The 17,564-nt window shown below is 40.0% G+C and overlaps 3 protein-coding genes and 2 long non-coding RNA genes across 11 annotated transcripts in view; 3 read left to right on the forward strand and 2 right to left on the reverse strand.

Moving 5' to 3' along the window:
* cv-2 (crosveinless 2-secreting protein) overlaps positions 1–5,053 on the forward strand; it is a 30,038-nt gene extending 24,985 nt beyond the window's left edge. For all 6 annotated transcript variants that reach the window (XM_086831601.1, XM_086831600.1, XM_086831602.1 and 3 more), the window contains 4 exons: positions 732–825; positions 965–1,147; positions 1,902–2,114; positions 2,211–5,053. In XM_086831601.1, coding sequence (XP_086687727.1) covers positions 732–825; positions 965–1,147; positions 1,902–2,114; positions 2,211–3,688 — 1,968 coding nt within the window. In that variant the 3' untranslated portion in view covers positions 3,689–5,053. The remainder of the gene's footprint in view (positions 1–731; positions 826–964; positions 1,148–1,901; positions 2,115–2,210) is intronic.
* Positions 5,054–5,406: 353 nt separating this feature from the next.
* LOC110189653 (venom allergen-1) lies at positions 5,407–14,297 on the forward strand. Of its 2 annotated transcripts, XM_086831607.1 has the most exons (5): positions 11,575–11,609; positions 12,684–12,845; positions 13,361–13,510; positions 13,573–13,817; positions 13,901–14,297. In XM_086831607.1, the coding sequence occupies exons 2-5, from the start codon at positions 12,705–12,707 to the stop codon at positions 14,151–14,153; spliced, it is 789 nt and encodes a 262-aa protein (XP_086687733.1). In that variant the 5' UTR covers positions 11,575–11,609; positions 12,684–12,704; the 3' UTR covers positions 14,154–14,297. The 2 variants fall into 2 exon arrangements, with proteins under 2 accessions (XP_086687734.1, XP_086687733.1); XM_086831608.1 differs by lacking the exons at positions 11,575–11,609; positions 12,684–12,845 and adding an exon at positions 5,407–6,943.
* Positions 7,828–10,958, reverse strand: LOC147643934 (uncharacterized). The gene is made up of 3 exons (XR_015271349.1): positions 10,464–10,958; positions 8,628–8,719; positions 7,828–8,502 (listed from the first exon to the last, which is right to left on the reverse strand). It is a non-coding gene; the product is annotated as an uncharacterized LOC147643934 (long non-coding RNA).
* Positions 13,901–15,513, reverse strand: LOC147643935 (uncharacterized). Its single transcript, XR_015271351.1, has 2 exons — positions 15,425–15,513; positions 13,901–14,201 (listed from the first exon to the last, which is right to left on the reverse strand). It is a non-coding gene; the product is annotated as an uncharacterized LOC147643935 (long non-coding RNA).
* Positions 15,340–17,179, forward strand: LOC110189671 (antigen 5 like allergen Cul n 1). The gene is made up of 3 exons (XM_086831606.1): positions 15,340–16,190; positions 16,256–16,650; positions 16,857–17,179. The coding sequence occupies exons 1-3, from the start codon at positions 16,044–16,046 to the stop codon at positions 17,116–17,118; spliced, it is 804 nt and encodes a 267-aa protein (XP_086687732.1). The 5' UTR covers positions 15,340–16,043; the 3' UTR covers positions 17,119–17,179.
* The last annotated feature ends 385 nt before the right edge of the window (positions 17,180–17,564 follow it).

Here is a 17,564-nt window from a genome sequence, read left to right on the forward strand (position 1 = left end):
TATATATGTACGTAGGTGGGCAGGCAATCAGCAGAGGGATCAACTAACGAGATACGAGCACAGGGGAATTTTAAGGATAAATTATTGCAGCATAAATTACCAGACTTTGCATAATCCCAGGTGATTTTCCCTACAGCCAACCAGACCAACTTAATTGCACAGAGAAAAAAACAATGCCATTAATGGAATTTAATTAAGTGTGGTTACATTTTCTTATTAACATCTAGATATATACCAAAGAAGTTATTAAGGCAAAGAAAATCCTAATGGAGTTGGTTTTATATTTCTAAGATTAAAGCATGCAATCTAACTTTATTTATACACATTTTTGCATACCATTTTTAGTTCTAAATTTTCTCTCAGTGCATCTAACCCCAAATGAAACAAAAGTCAATGCAATTGACACGCCCGAAACTAAATTACTCTGAAGGTTAGAGGGCAGAACTTCATTGAGCAATTGCAATTGAAATGCCATAAATCAGGTGGAAAACTGGCCAAGGAGTGTGTATGTGGTGGGGGTGGGGGGGATGTGAGGGGAATGGAATGGGGATGTACTCCACTCTGTACTGACCATAGTGCACAGCCACAAATCATTGGCTCAGCGGCTCAGTGACAGCCATCTTTCACATCGCTAAGCGCATTTGTGCAAATTGCGCATACGCCACATGGGCCTGCTGTGAGATAAGACTAATTTATTGTTTGTGTTTTTATTTGTAATTTTTATCTTACAGAATGGTTTCGTAAACTGCCGGAATACCTGTCCGCCCATCGATGATTGTTATATTCAAGAGAAGCCAGAGAACTCCTGTTGCAGCAAGTGCAAGGGTAAGTTCAAAGGATACAAGAAGATGTTTGAGAAATTACAAAACAATTAATTTGTTTATCTTGGTCAAGATCTTTTTTTTCTTGACTTAAATAATATTCAATACTTTTTTATTGATTTCGATATTTTAATATTCGACAGGTTGCATTTTCCGCGGAGTTCCCTACGAAAGCGGAGCAGAGTGGAGCGATCCGGAGGATCCTTGCAGGACATACAAGTGCATGGCAACTGTGGTTACGGAAACGGTGCAGAAATGCTACTCACAGTGCGATGACAACCAGCTGCAGCCACCTCGCCCCGGTGAATGCTGTCCCACCTGCCAGGGTGAGCATTGTTACCATTCAAACTGATATTACCTCAATCAAATCCAGTCCAAGTCAAATACCAAGACCAAGACCAGTCCCCAGTAGCATCAGTCACTAAAATTAGCCAGAGACACACCGCTAATGCCTCATAATCGTTAGACAAAAGAAGATGATTTAACCAGAAAAAATAATGCCCTACGATAGGGTATTACGCATAGCAGAGACTGTTAGGCAATTACAAAGAAATATATATATGTATAAATTTAAAAATCATAAATGAGGGCTAAACATTGCCCAACTCAAAGTAGATCATCTGAGATAAGGTCCCAGCATTTTTTATGATTTTTCGCTTTTATTTTTTATGTCTCTATCAACCCCAAAAATGATTTATTCATGGGACATTCCGATATCCCAATATTCCGATGCTCAGAGCTCCGCTGATCCACTGATCCGCTGCGATCTGTTTTGATCTGTTCTCTGTTTTTGTTGGCCCCGCTTATTTATGGGCTTTAAATTGTCTATTAAGGCGACAATGTCGCCCCGCATATTCCAATATTATTCGCATTGCGTTGAGAAAACCAAAGAAAACAAAGCAAAGCAAAGCATAGCATCGAAGCCACAAAATCTGGGGCCGTCCTATGACGATGCCCCTATGCAAATAGCGCCGCTTGGAAACTTGTTTCGCCTTGTGGAAAATTTCTTGGCCCGCCGCCAAGCAAATCAAACTAAGCAACTAAATCATAAGTGTCTAATGTTGGGGATTTCGTTGGCAGGTTGCAAGATCAATGGACAGACGGTGGCCGAGGGCCAGGAGGTCGACGCCTCCATCGATGACCGATGCCTGGTGTGTCAGTGTTCCTCCAATCAGCTGACCTGCTCCAAGAAGACCTGCCCCGTCCTACCATGTCCCATGTCGAAGCAGATCAAGCGACCGGACGAATGCTGTCCCAGGTGTGCCCAGCATCAGGGATTTATGTCGGTTCCAGGTGAGTGAATACCACTTTAATATATTTTAAATACTTGATAATTGAAATATAAGCACCTTCATTAAATAACTTCTTTGAAAATCTCCCTATTCCCAGGCAAATGCTTCTTCAACAACAAGGTCTATCCCGAGAAGACGCAGTTCATGCCGGACAGATGCACCAATTGCACTTGCCTCAATAGCACTGCCATGTGCCAGAGGGCCACCTGCCCCATCCTGGAGTGTGCCCCCGAGTTTCAAGAGTTCCAGGACGGCTGTTGTCCTCGCTGTGCCGTCGCCGAGGTGCGAAGCGAGTGTAGTGTGAAGGGTGTGACCTATCAGAACAATGAGACCTGGGACATGGGTCCCTGCCGGAGCTGTCGTTGCAATGGTGGCACCATTCGCTGCTCCCAGATGCGCTGTCCACCGGTCAAATGTCGGGCCAATGAGGAACTGAAGCTGCCGCCTGGAGAGTGCTGTCAGCGATGTGTGGAGACCGCGGGGACCTGCACTGTCTTTGGGGATCCCCATTTCCGCACCTTTGACGGCAAGTTCTTCAGCTTTCAGGGCAGCTGTAAGTACCTTCTGGCCAAAGATTGTCTGGGACACACCTTTGAGATTCGGCTGACGAACGAGGGACGAGGCACGCGGCATGCCAGCTGGGCCAAAACCGTGACCCTGAAGCTGCACAATCTGCGCGTGAATCTTGGCCAGAAGCTGAGGATTAAGGTGAATGGGACGAGGGTCCTGTTGCCCTACGTGGGCTCGGCCGGTGGTCGGAATGTAACCATCGAGAGGCTGTCCGATGGCGGAGCAGTGATGCTAAGATCAGAGATGGGCCTGTCCCTGGAATGGGATGGTGGTGGCTTCCTGCAGGTCTCTGTGCCGGCCAAGTTCAAGAAGCGATTGTGCGGCCTTTGTGGCAACTTCAATGGCAGTGCAAGGGATGATCTCACGGGCAAGGATGGTCGGAACCATGTCGACGAGGAGGTTTGGCACTTTGCCAACTCGTGGCGCGTGGGTGGACCCAAGTCGTGCTCCCGGAAGCGCGAAATCCTGGCGGCAGTGCCCACCTGCGACAAGCGCAAGTCCAGCTTCTACTGCCATCCGCTGAGCGTGTCAGCGCTGTTCGGTGAGTGCAACGAGCGTCTGAATCCGGAGAACTATATAGCCGCCTGCCGGATGGATGTCTGTGAGTGTCCCTCCGGAGCCTGCCACTGCGACAGCTTTGCGGCATATGCCCACGAGTGCCGGCGCTTGGGCGTCCAGCTGCCAGACTGGCGGACAGCCACCAATTGTCCGGCGGGATGGCGACGCAATGCCACATTGTCCAACTTCCTGCGCAATGAGTTCTACGGCGACTCTAGCTTCCGAAGAGGTCGCAAGCGGAAGAACCACCAGCTGCAGCTGCAGCAGCACAAGCTAAATCGCCACCACAGGCTCGGCACCAGCCACAACCAGCTGGAGAAGCCGGGACAGGCTTCCAATCCCAAGGATCGGGAGAGGCAGCGGGACGAGGACTTCATTGCGAAACATGTGCCCAGCGGCTTGCTCTTTCCACGTGCGCCGGATCGCACGCCGCCGCCCCTGCATTAAGGAGGGGGACGAGGGAGGGGAACAAGTGTCTAAGTTTAGTTACTCATTTAGTTACTGCATCCATCCGCATACACACACACAAGCACAAGAAAGGGCCACTATTCATAGCATACTTTTGGCGGCCCAGCAAGTGAGAGGTATTCGAGGGATTCCCGGGAAATACCTGATAATAGTGGAATTTGCATGATTTTTCCCAAAAGAATTTAAGAGAAAATCAAGAAAATTTATTATTTAATACACTGGAAGAGTGAAAATTAATTAAAATTAGATGATAAACCATTATCAGCAAGGGGAATCCCTCTATCACCTAGAAATCGTAGTTGAATTCGCTTCCATGACAGCCAGGCAACAGTATTAAGCTGAACGGTCCTCTGGAGTAGATAGATATATATCGGAATACTATATATATATACATATATACATTCATACCACACATCATCCATCCTGTCGCCATTTCTCGTGTAGCCTAAGTTTTATTTATTTTAGTTTTAGTAAACAAAAAGGAGTTTTTATTCGGAGAGCCTGTTGTTTGTGTGCCTGTTTTATATTTGTATTCCTGTATGTGTGTTTTTATCGTCGCTAAAAACTAAACACTAAACACTATAAACGATAAACTAATAACTAAGCCTTAGCTAAGTGTACTTAGAACTAAACGCAATCCTAGCTGAAATACTTGATAATGTTTGCTTAAAATTTAAGCTCTAGCGAGAAGGAGGAGGAACGAACCTACCCAACAACTACTATAAACTACTATATACTATAAACTATATACTATATATGAGAATTGCACAAACAGTATTTTTTTGCTTAGTTGAAACTTGTAAAACCAACACGCTCCCCAACTCAACTACAAGCTCCTGCTCCTACTCAAAAACAAAAAAAGAAAACTCTTAACCAACTCGAAATTCCGCTTATCTCAAATGGGGAAAATGCAGGTCCCTGCAAAAGAATTAACCAACTTTTAGCCCAAAAAACTGTGTTAGTATTTATACAACTACAACTACTACTACTATCGACAATTATTTATGCACTTAACCGGAGGAAAAAAAGGAGGGAATGATAACCACAAAACTCTTTGCCATTTTTCAATTTTACAAATTAATCGAGTTTAATGTTAATGTAATGTACGATAATTAATTATCTCTTTATATATTATACTATAACGTACTACTACTTGTATGGCTGGATCTGTAAATTTACAAGAAATATACTTGAGAAAATCCAAAAAACAAAAATACAATAAAACAAAAACAAAACAAAAATAATAAACGAATGAAGAAAAGAACTAAAAACAAAACAAAAAACAATGCCACACACAATGCAAGTGGATCAAATGAAATTTAAATATATGAAAAAACATATAAAGAATGGTGTTTATATATTTTGGGGAAAGGATCAGGGTTTCAAAGAGTTTTTATAATATTTTAATGTATTTAATGCAAAATGGAAGAGGGATTAAATCTCTTAAGAGATAATTTGTTCTTTACAAGATGGGTTAATTAATTCTCCAAATTATTGATTAGTAAATATAGTTCTTACACTAAAGATTCAAGTTTTTATGGCCTCTCGAAAGGCCTTTGGCAAAATCAATGCTTAAGCCATTAAGCTGAGACTGCAGCTGACCGGGAATCAAATTGCCTGTGGGAATGGCCACAACTGACTTTATTTCCTCCCATTCTAGAAATAAACAAAACGAAAACACAATCTGTAAGATCCCCCAGAATACTTGTGTTTATTGTTGTTCATTCGTTCGTGTGTGGCATCAGTTTCAGAGGCACGAACTCCGATTCCAGCTCTCAATGACTACGACGACACAGCGTCTGGGGTGGACTCTTGACTCCCGACTCCCGACTTCAGACTCTCGACTCCAGGAAGGAAGTGAAAAGCATGGAGAGTGGAGTGCAAAGCCAAGGGCCACTCCAGAGTCCGAGTTCAGTCTGGCTGGCGTCGAATTACGGGGCATGGCCATTAGCCATTAGCCAGTTGCCAGTTGCCAATTTATGCATGTTTGCTTAGCAATAATTGTCAGCGATGTCTAGGGTCGATATCCCAGTGCTCAACCCCAGTCCCCTGCCAATCCAATCCGAAACCGATTCCCAGGGCAAGTTTGTCTGTAATTCGAATCGGACTTGCTGCTTGCCACAAGCTGGGGGCACAACTTGGAGAATTCCAAGAACGAGGCAAGCGCTCGTAAATTCAAGCGATCCGATCACCGATCGCCAACGATTTAGACGGAAAACACACAATCTGGACTGGGGACCGATCATGGCGGCCCATTGAGGAAAGCAGGATGCACTGAGAGAAAAGGAGTGAATATTGCTAAGTGATTGGGATTAAAGAACGGTGGGAAAATATATGTTTTCTATGTGGATAAGGAAATTGATTGGGGCCATAGCCATAAGATAGCTAACATCAAAATGGAAATAAACACGTTTCCGCACCATTATTTCAACGGTTTCCTTTTTGTTTCTCAACAAATTGTCGTGGGATAGGACTTTTTAAATGCTTAAATTTAATTAGAAAATCTATTAAAGTACCTCAAATATTGTTCTCAGTGCTCTACCACGCAACTGGCACGTGCACTGAATTTCCAAGCAAGTCGATCGGTCAGGTTGTTGCCATTGCACTTTACTTCACATCACATCACTTCCAATTGCCACTGCCCGCCTGCAGCCTGATTGATGTCCGTCTCCTTGGCTCCCGTGGCTTCTGGTTCTGATTCTGTTTCTGTGGAAATCTTGGACTCCATCCGATGACATCTGCCTTTGAGCGCTTCCGCGTGTGTCCGCGTGTCGCTCCTCTGGAGACGCCGCTCGACGCGTGCTCGCGCCTTATCGGGCGCTAACCTGTCCATATCGGAGCAGCTGCCTCATAGCCCCACGTACCGTGGGGGCATCTGCTGGCTAAGCCGGCGATGGTGTGGCGCCACGGCGTGCGCCAAATTTGGCATTCGGTGAAATGTCTGCCGTCTTCTGTTGAAATACGAACAAGTGGCGTTCTTTGCTGCATTCCCCAAGGGGCGACATTAGACGACGGGACCCATGTTCTTCATAATTCATAATTTGAGGACCCCCCTCCAACCCTCGACTCTCCTCTGTGCTCTTCTTGCCCCTCTGGATGGCCACTTAAAATCCACAATTTATCAATTCCTTCTGGCAGGACCACGAGATGGCCGGCGATAAGCCACGACGAGCAAGGACAATCGATGTAATTGGACATGCATCATTTCGGGTACACACAAAGAAAAACTAAGAGGTACGTCATAAAGCGGGTTCTTTTATTAAAAAATTAAAGTTTTTAATATTCAAAAATAAACCCAAAGAGCAATATTACGGAATAAGGTTTTTTATACCCTTGAAGGGTATTATAATTTCAGTCAGAAGTTTGCAACGCAGTGAAGGAGGCACCTCCGACTATATAAAGTATATATATTCTTGATCAGGATCAACAGCCGAGTCGATCTAGCCATGTCCGTCTGTCCGTCTGTCCGTCTGTCCGTCTGTCCGTCTGTCCGTCTGTCCGTTTCTACGCAAACTAGTCTCTCAGTTTTGAAGCTTTCTGAACGAAACTTTGTAGTTAGCCTTCTATATACTCTCACTCGTATATATGTCGGAACGGGCTGGATCGGACGACTATATCATATAGCTGCCATAGGAATGATCGGAAAATTTTTACAAAAATTTTTTTAACTTTTTCAGTTTTTAATAGAATTGGATCAAATTTGAGATATAGCCATTTTCCTATACTCTACAATTTTGCATAAAATTTTATGAAAATCGGACTACTATATAATATAGCTCCCATAGGAACGATCGAGAAATTAATACAATTAAATTTATAACTTTTTTAGTTTTCAGCTGATTTTCATCAAATTTGTGTCAAATTTCATGAAAATCGGACGACTATATCATATAGGTGCCATACAAACGATCGTTAGATGTAGAGGAAAAATGCAAATCTGCGAATGTAAAACTGCAAAAATATAATATGTATATAGGTGAATGAAATGAAAGCAGGTATAACTTCATTGTTTTTTAACACAAATAAATATAATTTATATTGTTGAGATTCCAAGTCATAGATGTTATATCTGCAAGGGTATATAAACTTCGGCGTGCCGAAGTTAGCTTCCTTTCTTGTTAATACTTATATTTAGTTAAAAAAACGTGAAAAAGTCATAACTAAGCCAAAAATGCTTTAATTTACATTCGAAAAGCATTTATGTGTTTCTTTTTGCTAGGTTAACAATCCTACATGTTAAGTTTTAAAATTTTTAAAATCAAAATTCTTGTGATATTGAAAATATTTAACATTTTAACGATGCAACCCCTCATAAAGTTTCTCTGCGTGTAAAAAGGCCATCCAAGGATGCGACTTCTTAAGTGTGCATAAGCGAGTGGAAACGCATGAATCATCCGCTGGATGCGTGGGAGCAGCCATTGTCAGCATTGTCATTGGGCTTGGCCATTAGCGCATAGCATCCATATGTCAGCGGCTTCCAGAGCCGGATAGCTTCGCCCACGTCCACATCCAGCTCAACTCAAGGGCTGCACTTTGCCTTGGGGTTGGTGGCTTGGTTTGGGGTTTTCCATTTTCTTATTTTCCCGGATGTGGGAAACCAAAAGCTGTTGACAGAACTGGACAAATGGGGGCATTATTTATGTTATTGATACGGCAGAGTCAGGGAACGAGAGTGAGGAATATACTAAAGTGCGAAAGAGTGCGGCGGCGGAGTGACAGTAATTTGTAGCATACTCTTCGGCGCTGACCCAAATGCCCCCAAAACGGGGTGGTTAGATTCATCATTAGGAGTGCTGAAAAAAAACGAATCAAAGGCCAAGATTTAAGCTGTAAGTCTGCCTTTAAATTTAGGAGTATTTCTATGTGTTTCAAGTTTAAATTTGAAACCACAAACACATTTTTAAATAAAGTGTTGTACCTTTTATACCCTTTCAAAGTAAAGGAGTCATTTCCGACCCTTATATATTCTTGATCAGCATTAACAGGCGAATCTTTCTAGCCTTATCCGGTCTAAAAATAAAATTTTAAAAATATTGTCAAAATTTGATCATTTTATAAGAAGTTACATCATTAAAATTTTCAAAAACAAAATTACAAAAATTTTAATTTTTTTAAATTTAAAATTAACTATGCAGATTTATTATTCTAATAATAACTATCATAGGAAAGGTTGCCGAATTGAAATTAATGCATTTTTTAAACGTTTATTTGTCAAATAAATTTGAATGTAATAATATTTAAAAATATGGAATATTTGAAACTTAGTTTTAATCGATTTCAATTTCCATCTTAAAATTTAATTGTTTAGCTTGCTTTTTAACTGGAACCACTTATCTTGTAAACTATTCTCCCTAGACCCACCTGGCGTATACTTAATTTAAGGGTTACCACGTTAAGTATACGCCATGTATGGTAGATGTCGCTTTAATCGATGACTTTTTTTATACCCTTGAAGGGTATTATAATTTAAGCTTGAAACGATTTGAAGGATTTATTTCCGACTCTATGAAAAATTGTTTAAAATCGTTAAAATTGTCAAGATTTGTAAAAATTTTAATTTTGTTAAATTCTAAATTGATTTATATAGCTAATAGAAACTAACACAAAACAGCTTTCCGATTGAATTTTCACTGCAAGGGTATAAAATATAACTTTCTTTCTTGTTTTTGTTTATCAAATGTTTAATTATTTTCTTTAAATTATTAAATTATCATTGCTTTGCAGTTAATAAACTTTTTTATTCGTTGCTATTCGACACGCTCCAGATGATTTCTACGATTTTTATTAGTATGTTCCCTAATTTGTTAATTAACTTTTTTTAGCATAGCTTTATTTAAGTTACGCTCCAGTTGTTAATAATTAAACCAATTTTTGAAGAAGTTATTTATTATGATTTAAGCAAAAAAAACTCAACTGAGCATGATCCAAGAAAAGATGTAATGATTAATGAATCTTTTCCTAATGTTAGAATTTTATAAATTACCTAATAAATCTCTTTAAAATTAGTTAACTATGTAAATATTTGGGGAATAAATGTAATTACTCCTTCTCTACCAATTGAGTTAATTAAGTCGTCTTGGCCAGAGTTAATAAGCCATGCAAGTTAGTTATTAATCGCTGACACCACCCCCGCCCCAATCCCCAATCCCCAGCCCAGCCGGAGCTGTCAATCAACCATCGAGTAAAGTCATTAAAAACACAAATGTCTGGGATGATTTGTTTGAGTTGTACAAAACACGAGAGATGAATGACTGAGTGAATGAATTGTTGAATTAATGGATAGCTAAAGTCTCTCAGCCTCTCTTGGCCGATTCTTATGGGTTTTGACTAATTTAATTGGCAATCAAGTATTCAGCGTTGGCTCAAATGGCCGTAGCGTGTGTCTCAATCAGAATGGGAATGGTAGAGGGAATCCCACACGAATCAACCCACGATTAATTGCTTAGTTATTGGTCATTTGAATACTAATTATGTGAAAGGACGAGGGACTAAAGGAAAGGCTCTCTCTCTCTTTCTCTCCGAAGATTTCTTCAATAAGTTGTTTTGGCACTTCCACAGACAGCAAGGCGTCGACAACAGAATCTTTTGTTTATTCTTATTTATGAACATTTTGTTTGCACTCTTTTTTGTTTTGTCTGTTTCGAAACTGGTTGGCATCCATCAGATTCGGATAATTTTTTGGCGCATGCCAAGCCCGAACAATACTGTTTATTAATTATACTAAATGATTTCGCTTGTTCGCTGAGTTACTTACTTGTAGCGATTTATTTCGTTTCGTTTGCAATGAGTCTCATCGCAATCAGATGTAATTATGCAGCGACTACACCTGAGTGCTGAGTGGTGGTGTTGTTTTGCTCATGACGGAAGTGGAGGTGGCAAAGCCATCAGTATTGAGTATTAATTGCAATTATCTAATCTTGTAATCTCACTTAATCAGGGGGTGGAGGTGGGTAATAATGGCGCAGCGAGTCGCGATTTGAACTGTGGGAACCGAGAGATATACGGATTTAAGACAAAGATTAATCACTAATTAATGCGTTTAGTGTCGAAGGGGAATCTTTAGGAATCTTTTGATATATTTGGGTTCAAAATACTGCTTATATATTATTGAATTTTGTAAAGGGTAAAGTAATATATTACCTTAGACTCCCATTCCCCAAAATTTTTCCACAATAACCAAACACATGCTACAAAACCATTAATTTGCAGCACAAAGACACACACTCTACACACTCACCTTTCTTCTCGAATTTCTTCTTCTCCCCTATAAATCTATGAAAAGCAACTTAAATCACGCGTCAGTCTTAAGTGCCGCCTTATCGGGCATAATCGCTGTTAAAATTTGCATACTAAGGCCACTAAATTTAGTCTAATAGGTTCTAGGTTTTGTGAGGTTCTAAGCGAGCCGGTCAGGCTGATGGCCCCCCATCATCAGCTAACCGGAGCCACATTCGGATATATGTGTCAATAAAAGTCCGGTAATTAATTGCACGCCCCACCGAAATAGCCCAAATAACCAAATATCCAAATAGCCGGATAGCCGCCGTTTCCCAAGCCTTAAAGATTCTTAAATATATCTAAAAAGCATATGTACGGATCGGATCGCTTTACGATCGCATTAACATCAAACGCGCACATTTTATGGCCTGTCAACCGATCAGTGTCCGCATAGATCGATCGATAGGTTCAAGCTCGTGGCAAAAATGGACTCTCTCCTCTCTCTTTTATTTGTTGTTAATTTTTTAGTTGGTACTGTTGAGTTTAAAGGTATTTAAGATTCTTAAAAGATATATATTGAAACTAGAATATTAGGGGACTCTCTTGTTTCATTCTCATAAATAATTTTCCGTTTATTTAATAAAACACTTTTGGTACTTGTAAATAATATGTCTAAATGCAGGTAAGATGATCTAAAGATTTATTAGATAATATGGAATGTTAAAGATAATATCATATAAAATAGATAATTTTATATAAATTGGACAAAATGAATTCGAGTACATAATACAATAAGTAACAGATAACATAATTTATGGTATAATATTAGTATCAGTAAACTTGACAGTTAGACAAAAACATATAGAAAAAACAATCCGATATATATTGGGATAATGGGACAACATATAGATACCATATAGAAACAGTGTATAAGCATCTATATTTTGTTTCGAATATCAAGAAAAAATGTTCCACTAAAACATCGGTTTGTTATTTTAAAAGCTATCAATATCAAATCTCAGTTGTTTACTAAACAAATAAATGAAAAATAGAAAAATAGACTTCGAGTTAACTAAAGACCTTTACAAATAAATAAACTATTCCATGATCACCCTGCTCATAATAAGCTTGTTAACATGTAACAAAACATCTAGATAATACGATAAGATACAGATAATAATCTCTATAAAGTAGCAGGTATTTCCCTGTCGAGTTACGCTTTGATCTTAGCTTTTTGTTAGCTTTTTGCCTTTGCCTTTTTGTTTTTGTTTAATGTTTTTTGGCTAACGTATTCAGAAATCCGACGGCGACTGGGATGAAATGGAACAGCCAGACCGGGAAGACTCGCACACACATCTCATCCTCCGCTCGGCTGGCCCTCAAATTAATATTTATATTTATTATCATTATTTTGTGCAAACTTGTTCTTGGCCATTTCGTTTCGTAGCGTTTCGTTTCGAAACGTGTTAGAAAGGCTTGGCTTGGCTTGGCCTGGCTAAGTCGGGCTTTTGCGAAATGACATTAGAATCGGGGGAGAGAGATATAGTAGTAGTATAAAAAGTCGGCGGGCACACCGCACGAGCTCTCTTAGCTTAGTCCAAGTCCAAGTCGGAGTCCCAGATCTCGGTTCTGTGATCATTCAAACGGAAACATTCAATAACGACGGCCACGCTCATTGGTCATAGTAATTCATTGAAAGTGCCAAAGGGATCATCTTCCTATAGTTTAATCTAGAGATTTATTATTTTTCTGTTAGTTAAATATATAGTAAATCAAAATGTTAGCTCAGTGCAAATGGATTGCCTGCGTGGCCCTCTTCCAGCTGATGATGCAATTGGTCCTGGCCAACGAGTACAGCTGGTGTGATCCCACCTTGTGCCAGCCTGGCACCAGACACATTGCCTGCCGGAATACTGGAGTGAGTAACAACTATTATTACCCAAAATTAAAATAATTATATCATAATACAAAGAAAACAATGCAACAATGAGGAATACAAGTTATTAAAAGAATACGTTTTAAGCTTTTTTCTTCATCATTAGGCGGCAAAATTTAAATATCAATTGCTTTTTATAAAATGTAAAGATTATGACACAAACAAGTATTTTGAAAATGTATCTGGCTTTGTCTGCTTAATTTATTTATATGTATTTAAATTTAATCGCCATACATTTTCAATCAAGACGGGATTATGTGGTTTTAATGGTTATTATATATCATAATTAAAGATCGATTATGTGCAATTGTTTAATTCAGAAATCAGGAACCATCTTGATAACAGAAATATCAACCTTCTGATGATGTTAACTTAGCATTTATAAACTTACTGCATTTTTAAAATAGTTTAGAGATATAATACAAAGAATTGACTTTATATTTGGGATATAATTATACTTTAAAGTTATATTTAAAATAGATTTCTTATGTTTTTAGCAATTCCATAGACGCTGCCAGCCGGATGCCTTTCAAGTGGATGTGAGTCGGAATAAGGCGGATTTCCTACACGAACATAATAAAAGGCGAAACTTTTTGGCTTTGGGAAAAGTGCCAGGATATTATCCAGCCGCCCGTATGGCCACCATGGTAGGACTTTAATCTCCAAAGAAACCAAATCAAAAGCAGTTCCTTAATGCCTTATTTCTCAGGTGTGGGATGATGAGCTGCAATACCTGTCCATGTTGAATACCCGCACTTGCAAACTGGATCACGATGATTGCCACAACACCTACAGATATGCCAACTCTGGGCAGAATTTGGCTGCTGTGTGGCGACCCAGGAGTCAGTACGTCAATGTCACCAGTCTGGTCGAAGAGGTCCTGGGTTTGTGGTTCAACGAGTATGATCTTATAGATAGCAGCTTCATAGATGCCTTCAAGGTGACCTCGATTTTGTAAGTACTAGAAAGGGGATGAGCAAGATAAATCTTTAGCAAATTGGAAGGTTTAAGTAATGCCTTCATTATCTTTTAAACAGCGAGGACTACGGTCACTTTGCGGAGATGAATGTGGACAAGAACTTTGCCGTGGGCTGCTCCATTCTGAGGTTCACCCGTCCGGATTATCCCTCCGTGTACATCTACAATGTCATCTGCAATTATGCCAGTTTGTATGCGTTAGGAGCTCCGGTGTACGAACGTGGTTATCCCGCCTCCCGGTGCACCACGGGCAAGAGCCGCTTCTATCCGGGACTCTGCTCCACACGCGAGGAGTACGATCCCAATTGGTAAAAGATTAATGTGATTCCAGAGGGGAAGCCCCCGCGCACTCAGGTCCAACTGCCAAGAGTATTTAGTAAAGTTAGCTTTAACAAAAAAATATACATATAAAGAATACGAAGAACCAACAACCAATAAATGATCGCATCGATTCCAGTCACTGTTCCTTATTCTTTTCTTGCTTTGAATAATAATAATATATATTTAAATCTTAAGTCGTCACCGACAGAGTCCGCTGCTGACTTCTGACCCGGCCAAGACTATTGCATAACCGAAGTTGAGTCGAGTCGAGTTGTGCTGTAAGTTCCACCAAAATAAACAATGCGAATCTACAAAGAAAGCCAGTCAGTCAGCCAGTCTCGGAGACTCTCCGGCGAGACTGGTTTGGCCCACAGAACTTTCGTTTGTTATTGACCAACAGCGGCCCATAAAGATGTTCCCTCTTCAAGCATATGCAAATTCCATTTATTTTATTTGATTTGTGCGCAGAAGTTATTGATTTCTTCTTTGTGATTGAGAACCTGTCTTTCAGTGCAAAGCTTGGCGTGTGCAATGAGCGGAAAACAAGAAGATTTCGTAGATTATAACATGTCTAATGGTCCGAAACTGGTCAAATGGGTCAATGTCAATGTCAGGGATCTGGCTGATGTTGTGCTTTAAAGTCACTGAACTGCTTGGCACACCCACGTTTACTTGCGGTTTTATGTCATTCGAGTCGGAGACAAGTTTTACTAGAATCTATGGTTTAATAGGTTAATTTGTTTTCAAATGATTTTGGTCTAGTTTCTTTTACTAGATGGGCTATCAATATACATTTATGTTTATTTTAAGGTAAATTATCATATATATAAGGGATTTCCCCAGGTTTTTTTATAGACACAGACTTAGAAGTCACTGAACTGTGAACCTGCTATATTTTAAAAGAATCATTGAAGTCAAGTTAGCTTAGGAGTCATTTCCGACTCAATATATCATTTTTATTCTTGATCAGCATCGAAAGCCAAGTCGTTCTAGCCATGTTTAGGCAGAATAAAATGTTGCCAATTTTTTGGAAAATTATATAAGGGGTTACATCGTTAAAATTGTCAAAAATTCACAAAAATATTAATTTTTCAAATTTTAAAACTTCACATGCAGATTTGTTAACCTGGTAAAACTAGCATAGATCAGCTTTCCAAATGGAAATTAATCGATTATTGGCTTAGTTGTGATCGATTTACGAGTCTACCCCCTGAACCAAGTATTAACTATATCGGTTTAAGCCTTCGGATTTCCGTAATTACCTTCCTTCCCAGATTTTTTGTAATTTTAATGTAAACTTAACCACAGAGTATGCTTTACACGTGTAACATTTAAACTAACCAAATCAAAGCTCAACAGATAACTAAAACCATACGTTTGGCTTTCTCTATATACTTTCCGACCGTCTTGAACTTCACTCAACTCTGCAACTTTAACGATCGAGTTAAATAGTATATTTTTAGCCAGAGGAAGCCTAAGATCAGCTGGGAAAGTGGAGACTCCTCCCGGCCAGACTCTCTAAGGTTTAATGACCGAGTTTTCCTAGAAGTCGTGCACATTGTAGTACTGCGGTGTGAACGCTCTTTGGATAAATAAGCAGAAATAACAGAGACATACTCGAGGCAGTAATTGAATTGAGACAAAGACAACGGCCCCCGAAAATGGAAATGATTCATAAAACGTCGCTTGACCTGTCTCAAGCTGCGGTTTAAGATCGGCATCGGGATTGGGATCGGGATCGGCATCGGGATCGGAATCAGCATCGGCATCGAATTCGGGACCAATATTGAGAGTTACCGAAAATAAACACCTGCAAATCAAAATTTCGTTATAAATATCGCCTTGACGGTGGTCAGGATTTGCATTTGAGATCCAGCGAACATGGAGTCCGGAAGAAATATAATAAACATGCGATGTGCGATGCTGATCTTGGTGATCTTGGCAACTGTCCAGGCCCAGCCACTGTCCTGGTGCGATCCGGAATTGTGTCCGGATAATACGGTGCACATAGCCTGCAATAATAATGGGGTAAGTCTCTAGTCTCTAGATATTTGCTGCTATTTTTGTGTATTATTAACTTATTTACCTTTTAGGACTTCCATGAGACCTGTTCGCCGGATGCCACCATGGTGGACATGAAGCCCTATCGCTCTTTCATTCTGGATGAGCATAATAAGCGACGAAACTATATTGCCTCTGGTTCACTGCCAGGTTATTATCCTGCCACTCGCATGGCCACCATGGTATGGGATGAGGAACTGGAGTATCTGGCCACTTTGAACCTAAAGACCTGCTACCTGGAGCATGATGACTGTCATAATAGCTATCGATTCCGTAATCTGGGTCAGAACCTGTGCGGCGTAGATCGTCCCAGAAATTGGCCCTTAAATGTGACCAATCTGGTGGAGCAATCGATGGGTTTGTGGTTTGGAGAGCATCGACTGATCGATAGCAGCTATATAAGTGACTTTAGGCTTACCAGAAATCAGTAAGTACTAAAACATATAGAGGAAAAGTTTAAAAACCCGCTTTTTCATATTGTTTTGAGCGTGAGACTTTTAAAAAGATTATTTTGACTTTAATTCATTTCCAAAAAATCAAAAATCAAATGAGACAGATTGACCTTATTTTTACGTTGATATTCTTCCAACTACACCAATCTAACCCACTTTCTTCACCTCTCTTTCTTCACAGTGAAAAGTATGGACACTTTGTGGAGACGGTGGTGGACAGGAACACCCATGTGGGCTGTGCCATGATGCGTTTCACCAATCCGCAGTATCCCTTCCTGTATATCTACAATACCGCCTGCAACTATGCCAGTGTCTATGCCATTGGTGTGCCAGTTTATAATGCCGGTGAACCCGCCTCCCAGTGCCGAACGGGCAGCAATCCAGACTATCCCGCTCTCTGTTCCATCAAGGAACAGTACAATCCCAACTATAATCTATACTAATCAAGCTAATGCACCAAATAAAACCGTTAGTCATATGTTTTAGCTAATGAACCAAATGAAATCACCTGCATTTTTTACTGATTAGTTTTCTTGGGAAAACTTCGCCCACTGATTGATACGTAAACTTGTTGTTTATTGTCGTTCCGGCAGCTAAATTTGGCCCTGTCGCTAATTGCCAATTCAGCGGCCACTCAATTATTAATGTTAACGGAAACACAATCGAAAGCGGTTCTCGGACACTGGTTTCAGGTAAGGCAAAATGAAAAAATCGTAACGAATTTAAAGGAAATCCTTAAATGGTAGCAGAAAAATTAAATATAAATGTATGGCTTATTAAGTCATCCCTTGTAAGAATGTATATTAACAGGTTTATAATATTTAAAATAACGGGGTTTTAAATGATAAATATTTCTTACATTACAAAAAATCTACTAATCGGGATATAT

Source organism: Drosophila serrata, unplaced genomic scaffold, assembly GCF_035046125.1.
Source record: "Drosophila serrata isolate PLE 108 unplaced genomic scaffold, ASM3504612v1 contig_240, whole genome shotgun sequence".
Taxonomy (NCBI): Eukaryota; Metazoa; Arthropoda; class Insecta; order Diptera; family Drosophilidae; genus Drosophila; species Drosophila serrata.